This window comes from Cebus imitator, unplaced genomic scaffold (genome assembly GCF_001604975.1).
Source record: "Cebus imitator isolate Cc_AM_T3 unplaced genomic scaffold, Cebus_imitator-1.0 Scaffold352, whole genome shotgun sequence".
NCBI lineage: Eukaryota > Metazoa > Chordata > Mammalia > Primates > Cebidae > Cebus > Cebus imitator.
In genome coordinates this window covers 1768487-1776412 of record NW_016107667.1, presented here as the reverse complement: position 1 = coordinate 1776412, position 7926 = coordinate 1768487, and the positions used below count along the sequence as shown (strand labels likewise).

General features: G+C 44.0%; 1 protein-coding gene and 1 non-coding gene across 3 annotated transcripts in view; both read left to right on the top strand.

Annotated features, from left to right (window-relative positions):
- The first annotated feature begins 2867 nt into the window (after positions 1-2867).
- Positions 2868-7926, top strand: part of EFCAB10 (EF-hand calcium binding domain 10) — a 16558-nt gene continuing 11499 nt past the window's right edge. The window contains exon 1 of one of the 2 annotated variants that reach the window (XM_037730549.1): positions 2868-3145. In XM_037730549.1, coding sequence (XP_037586477.1) covers positions 2990-3145 — 156 coding nt within the window. In that variant the 5' untranslated portion in view covers positions 2868-2989. Of the gene's footprint in view, positions 3186-7926 lie in introns of both variants that reach the window. The other variant, XM_017506268.2, reaches the window with a different exon arrangement.
- On the top strand, positions 7820-7924 carry LOC119467928. The gene has a single exon (XR_005196557.1). It is a non-coding gene; the product is annotated as a U6 spliceosomal RNA (small nuclear RNA).

The following is a 7926-nucleotide window of genomic DNA, read 5'->3' as shown; positions in this document are numbered from 1 at the left end:
AGCTACAAGTTAAATCCTCGACCAGACGGAGAACTTGTCTTCCTGTTTGGCATGTTTTCTTCTGATTGATCCTCATCCTTCACCAATTGTACATACACCTACCCTTTCCTAATTGGTTTTCTACACTGTCATGCCCACCTTGGAGTGGTATCTTCACTTTAACCTTTTTTGGATCCTCACAAACCAGTCAGCATGCACTCCCCATTCTGAGTCCATCAAAGGTCCCAGACTCAGCAGCACAGAGGGAGAAACCACCTGACTACAGGGACGGGGGACCACCCTCCCCCCATGGCCCCCAGCATCCCCTTTCCACTGAGAGCTATTCCATCACTCAGTAAAACTCCCCACCTTGCTCATTCTTCTTGGGTTAGGGACAAAAGCTCAGGAATTGGTGCACAGGCCAGACTCAACCCAGGTAGGCTGAGTGGGCTGGCTGTCTCTTGCAGCAGGAGAAGGAGGCCTGGGTAGGATATCACTGGCCGGAGATCCCTGGCTTGCAAAGTGATCAATCAGAAAATCCTGCATTACAGACTGGCCTCAAAATCCTGGGCTCAATCCTTCTGCCTTGGCCTCCCAAAGTGATGGGATTACAGGCATAAGCCACCTCACCTGGCACACAGTTTTCAGGTCTTTTCAGAGAGTAAGTCTTTCCCTCCTCAGAACACCTCCTCTAGACTTTGAGGACAAGAGCATCATCCCTTCTCTCTGTTCAAAGTTGTGCCAAGGACCCAAACGTTAGCCATAAAATTTCCTCTAGTTCTCCCAGATGCTCAGGGCTTCTCTGGCCTGCCAGATCGGTCAGAATTCTCAAGGTAGGTCTGCCCTCTGGAGATTCTGTGCCCACATGTCCCCAGTACCATGGCTACTTTCTGTTTCAGGCTTGGTTCAGTCTCCTGGCATTATTTTGTAGATCCTCTTTCCACTCTTTTTTTTTAAACCTTATTTTAGGTGTGGGGGCACATGTGAAGGTTTGTTACATAGGGAAACAGACATCAATTACGTATTATTTCATCACTGGGGTATTAAGCCCAGTACCTAGTAGTGATTTTTTTTTTTTTTTGCTCCTCTCCCTCTTCCCACCCTCCCCCATCAAGTAGACCCCAGTGTCTGTTGTTTCCTTCTTTATGTCAATGTGTTCTTATCATTTAGCTCCCACTTGTAAGAACATGTGACATTTGGTTTTCTGTTCCTGTGTTAGTTTGCTAAGGATAATAACCTTCAGTTCCACACTATTTTTCAACTGATGAAAAAATATTTTTACTAAATGCTGAATAGATTAAAAAAATTATAAAATACATATATAGGGTATAAAGAATCATCTGATGAACACCTGTGAACCCACCCTTCAGTTAAAGAAAAATCATATTAGAATTAATCCTGCAGTCCCCAGGATATTTCTCCCCAAACCCATTTTTCTTTTCTCCCAACTCCAAGGCAAACACTAGCTGAATTTTGTGCTTACCATTTTCTTGTGTTTGACAGATTTCCTACATACGTTTGAATCTGCAAACAATGTATTGTTCAGTTTGGTATGTTTTTAAACTTTATATAAATTGATTCATATGATATATATACCCTGGAAACAATGTTTTTGAAATTCGCCTATATTATTGCAAATAGCTACAACTGATTGTTAAAATGCTTTATAGTATTCATGTATCATAGTTTTTAAAATCCATTTTACTCTTGACATCTGTGCTGTTAGTGATCTCTATTATGAATGGTGCTGCTATAAACATTCTTGTACATATCTCCTGGTATACATTTACAGGAGCAGCTCTTGTAGTGAAATTTCTGTGTCAGTGTGTGGAAACATGTTTAAATTACCAAGATAATTCTAAACCATTTTCCAAAGTGGATGTTCCAATTTATACTCCATGATCAGTAACCATCTCATTCATTGTTCAACTTTGTAATCTTTATCAGCCTGGTAGATATAAAATGGTATTTTCTTGTAGTTTTGTTTACCGGGTTGTCAAAGAGGCTTAGGGTATTTTCACATGCTCACTGACCGTTTGTTATTCTCCTTCTTGAAGTGCTCCTTCTGGGCTAACTCTTACAGTGAAGGATGTGGGCACAGGCCCTCAAGTACAGATGGCCCAGAGTTAGTTTCTCAGGTCTCCTCATGACAGAGTAGAGGCCCTCCTAGCTGCTTGCATCCCACCTTACTCAGTGACCCTCCCTCAAAACAACTGTCAGGGCCAGGCATGGTGGCTCATGCCTATAATCCCAGCACTTTGGGAGGCCAAGGCAGGTATATCACCTGAGGTCAGGAGTTCCAGACCAGCCTGGCTAACATGGTGAAACCGTGTCACTGCTAAAAAAATAAATAAATATATATATATATAATTAGCAGGGTGTAGTGGCGCATGTGTGTAATCCCAGCTACTTGGGAGGCTGAGGCAAGAGAATCTCTTGAACCCAGGAGGTAGAGGCTGCAGTGAGCTGAGATCACACCATTGTACTCCAGCCTGGGCAACAAGAGTGAAAATCTGTCTCAAAAACAAAACAAAACAAAAACAAAAAACAAAACTCAACTGGTCTCTGTCTCCTAAGACCAGCTCCAGCAAACAAGGGTTGAAGCTCAGGATCCAGGCTGCTCTGTGGCCCACAACCCAGTGGAGTCAACAGGTCAAGACATTTCTGTCCGGTGGCCAGCGCCATGCCTGCAGGCCACTCACACGGAAAATGCTACTTAGAACTCTCCACTGGGCACCCTCAGAATTGCACAAGTTTCTTCTGTTACTAGTTAATCCAGAGTTATGATGCCAGCACTTCAAGCCCTGGTTAATCGTTGGATCAACAAGTACCCAACTAGGTGCTAGAGAAACGGAAAAAGGCACTTAGGCCCAGCCCTCAAACTGGATCAGGGACGGTGACGGTGGTCCACACCTCACCTACTCTCTCTGCCCTGACACAAGCCCCAGGCTTGCACTGAACTGTGAGCTGTAGGAAGTCCAGGTCCCGGTTGCAGCCACAGGGGAGTCAGATGCATCACGTGACCGCGCGGGGTGGAGGGAGGTTGAGTCGCGCGGCTGAGACGCCAGGCGGTCACCTAGCAACAGCGAGCCGCAGAGCAATGGAGACCCGTAGCAGGGAGCTCCAAGCCGCGGAGTATTTGGAAAAGCATCGGATCAAGGAGCTGGTGAGCTACCTCACCAGCGCCCTTCTATTTTTCCGGCCGGGTAAGCGCCCTCTGCCCCGGTACAGCCCTCCCTCCACGCGGGGCTTGCTTTCCTCATGAAACCCCCTCTCGCACACCAGTTCTGCCTGCCTCCCAGACACTTGAACCTTTCTGCTGGTTATTAACTCTGTGACCTTCAATTAAACAACTTCTTGGGGTTTTTTTGGAGACGGAGTTTTGCTCTTGTTGCTCAGACTGCAGTGTAGTGACGCAATCTCGGCTCACTGCAACCCTCACCTCCCGGCTTGAAGTGATTTTCTTGCCTCAGCCTCCCGAGTAGCTGGGATTATGAGCGTGAGCCACCACGCCCAGCTAATCTTTGTATTTTTAGTAGAGACGGGGGTTTCACCATGTTGGCCAGGCTGGTCTCGAACTCAGAACCTCAGGTGATTTGCCCGCCTCGGCCTCCCGAAGTGCTGGGTTTACAGGTGTGAGCCACCGCACCCAGCAGTGTTGGTTTTTTTAGATGGAGTTTTGTTGGAGTGCAATGGCGCAATCTTAGCTCACTGTAACCTCTGCTTTCTGGATTCAAGCAATTCTGCCTCAGGCTCTGGAGTAGCTGAGATTACAGGTGCCTGCCACAACCTGGCTAATTTTTGTATTTTAGTAGAGACGGGGTTTCATCATGTTGGTCAGGCTGGTCTTGAACACCTGGCCTCAGGTGATCTGCCTGCCTCGGCCTCCCAAAGTGCTGGGATTATAGGTGCGAGCCATGGCACAAGGCTGAAGTTTTCAATCTGATAAGACAACTGAACAATTGATAGGGTAGGATAGATGTTCTAGAGATCGCTTTTCCTGCCCCCCCCCCCTTTTTTTAAACACATCTGAACCCCCTACAAAATTTGAATCCTTTTGTAATTTGGGGGTGATGTATCATTTAAAAGTTATATTAAGATGAAAATGGTTTTATGTCCTCCCCAGGGTGCAGAATTTTAATTTGCCTGCGTCCATATGGAGCGTCAAAAATGCCAGAATTATCGATTTGCTTCTGTGTAAGGAAGTGGAAATACCAAGCATTCCAACTTTGCCAAAAGAAACACCCAACCAGTATGATCATGTATAGGGTGATAAAGTTCTTGCTGGTTGTTTTACATTATTAAATATTTAAAAAAAAAAAAAAAAAGCCAGGCACGAGATGGTGCCAATGCACTCCAGCCTGGGCAAGAAAGTGAGATTTCATCTCAGAAAAATAAAAATTAAAAAATAGGCCAGGTGCAGTGGCTCAGGCCAGTAATCCCAACACTTTGGGAGGCTGAGGCAGGGAGATCACTTGAGATCAGGAGTTCAAGACCAGCCTGGCCAACATGGTGAATCCCTGTCTCTACTAAAAATACAAAAATTAGCCGGGCATAGTGGCGGGCGCCTGTAATCCCGGCTAGTCCTAAAGCTGAGTCAGGAGAATCATAAACCCAGGAGGCAGAGGTTGCTGTGAGCCGAGATCGCACCATTGCATTCCAGCCTGGGCAGCAGTGAAACTCTGTATCTAAAAACAACAAACAAAAACAAAACTCTGTGATAAAATAGAAATTGAAAAGAAAGAAATGAATTCCTTTTTTTAAAAAAAATGTACTGAGGAGGCTGTGCGCAGTGGCTCATGCCTGTAATCCCAGCACTTTGGGAGTCCAAGGTAGGCAGATCACGAGGTTAGGAGTTCAAGACAAGCCTGACCAACATGGTGAAACCCTGTCTCTACTGAAAATACACCATTAGCTCGGCATGGTGTTACATGCCTGTTATCCCAGCTACTCTGAGGCTGAGGCAAGAGAATCGCTTAAACCTGGGAGGCGGAGGTTGCAGTGAGCCAAGATCATGCCACTGCACTCCAGCCTGGGTGACAGAGGAAGAACTCCGTCTCTGGGGGTAAGGGGGGAAATGTACTGGAGAAAAGTTGCTATCAAACTAAATTTTTAAAAACCTATTTTTTGAAAAAGTGACTGCTGTCTTTTAGTAGTGCTGGGTACTGTAATGTTGAAAACAGTCTGGGCTGGAGGTGGTGGCTCATGTCTCTAATCCCAACACTTTGGGAGGCCGAGGCAGGAGGATCACTTGAGCACAGGAGTTCTCAGACCAGTCTGGGCAACACAGCTGAGACCTCTCCTCTACTAAAACTAAAAAAATTATCTGGGGCATGGTGGCATATGTCTGTTGTACCAGCTACTTAGGAGGCTGAGGTGTGAGGCTCGCTTGAGCCTGGGAGGTTGAAGCTGCAGTGAGCCATGATTGCACCTCTGCACTCCAGCCTGATATTACACATCAAGACAAATGTTGGACCAAATGCATGGTGGCTCACACCTGTAATCCCAACACTTTGGGAGGCTGTGGTGGGCAGATCGCTTGAGTTTAGGAGTTCATAGACCAGCCTGGGCAACATGACGAAACCCCATCTCTACCAAAAATACAAAAAATTAGCTGCACATGGTGGTGCATGCCTATACCCAGCTACACTGGAGGCTGATGTGGGTGAATCTGGGAGGCGGAGGTTGCATTGAGCCGAGATTGCTAGTCAGGCCGGGTGTCAGTGTAAGACTTCATCTCAAAAAAAAATTTAAAAAGACTAATATTACTTTTCCTCATAGTAATAAGGGATATATTATGGTACATTCATTATATAAAAATATTTGTCAACGTTTATTTTTCAATTTCATTTTTATCAAAATGGATATATGGGGTTTAAAAACTGAAAAGTACTCCAAAGCTTATAATGAATAACAATAGCATTCCCATCGCCATCCCCAGCTTCTACCGTATAGAATAATTTCAACTGTTCAAGCAATATTCTTTGCTGTTTATCTTGAGATTTCTAAATAACAGACCTATATTGCTGCTAGTGTTTCTCCCTCTAGGTTTAGATATTAGCATTATGCTGTGGAAGATGAAAATGCGGCTATCTTAAATTAACATACACCTCATACACCTGTTGCCACTCACACCCATCTTCTGGATAAATTTACAATTTTGCTATCCTCAGTATTCAGAATTTTTATTATTAGGCAAGTATCCATAACTAATCCTTATACTATGCTGATTATATTTGTTTTCCCTGGTTATTAATACGTTTAAAATTTTGGTTTCCATTTGTGTGATCATCACTAGTTCATCATATCCTCTTTTGCCACAATACAGGTCTACTCTCATTACATTTGCATTCATTGGGTAATTGCCCCCCCCACCACCCCACCTCTGCACCCCTAGCTCTGTCTTCCTGCTCCAGTCTGCACTGACTGCTACAGTGGTTATTCATGGCTTCCCCTCACTCTGATCCTAAAACAATTCCGCGCCTCTCTCTAGTGCTCGGAGCCTGTTTCATGGCACGGCCAGCTCTACCTGATTCTTGCTTTACCCCTTTCTTCTGGTGCAGCCTGTCCTTTAGCAGCTTCCTGAGAGAGTGTACTTTGAGGAGTAAAGATTTTGGGAACTCACATAAATGAAAATAAACCGAGTGGTTTATTTTACTACATAAACCGAGTGGAGGCTGAGCACAGAGGCTCATGCCTGTAATCCCAGCACTTTGAGAGGCCGAGGCGGGCAGATCACTTGAGGTCAGGAGTTCAAGACCAGCCTGGCCAACATGGTGAAACCTCATCTCTACTAAAAACATAAAAATTAGGCAGGTGTGGTGGCGCACATCTGTAATCCCAGCTACATGGGAGGCTGAGGCAGGAGAATCAGCTGGACCTGGGAAATGGAGGTTACAGTGAGCCAAGATTTCACTGTTGCACTCCAGCCTGGGCAGCAGAACAAGACTCTGTCTCATAAAATAAAATATAGAGTGGATACAATTTTAAGTTGGAACATGCTACCCTCAGAATTTTTAAGGCATTGCTCCATTGTCTTCTAATTTCTCATGTTGCTCTGAAGAATTTTGATGTCATATGTCATCAGATTCTTGATCTGGGTATGAGACAAGTTCATTCTTTCTGGAAACTTTTTAGGATTTTTTTTTTATCTTATCCCTAGTGACCTGAATATTTTCATGCCTTGGAATGGTTTTCTTGTTGTTGTCGTTAATGTATTGTTCTTTGGGTACTTCACCGTCTTCTTAAATTTGGAGACATTTTTCTTTCAAGTTTAGGAAGTATTTTCTTATTTTCCTTACCTATATCTTTCTTTTTGGAATTGTTATTAGTTGGATATTGGACATCTTGTCTTGATTCTCTAATTTTCTTTACATCTTGATATGTTGTATGATAATCTTTATCAGAAGAATGCAATTTATGAATCTACTACAGTTTCTCTTGAGAATTTACCAGATTGTTATTTTGATGCCCCTCACTGGCATACGCTTAGATTTCCTGTTTTCATTAGTGCTTCTTTATGGGTAAGATGACTGTATGAGTTATCATTCCAAACCAGGGATATTTTGAGTGAAAACAGGTGCTATTAATAATTATGCCAGGACAACATAGTAAACTAAGACTGTCCCAGGCCAACTGGAACATTCGATTATTTTGAGTATGGGTATCTTAAACCTGATATGAAAACAAAAACAGTTTAAAATTCAAAAACAGACTGGGCGCCATGGCTCATGCCTGTAATTCCAGCACTTTGGGAGACCGAGGCAGGTAGATCACCTGAGGTCAGGAGTTTGAGACCAGCATGGCCAATGTGGTGAACTGCTGTCTCTACTAAAAATTAGTGCTAGCTTTGGTAGCACTTATACTAAAATTGGAATGATACAGAGAAGATTAGCATGGCCCCTGCGCAAGGATGATGCAAATTCATGAAGCGTTTCATATAAAAAA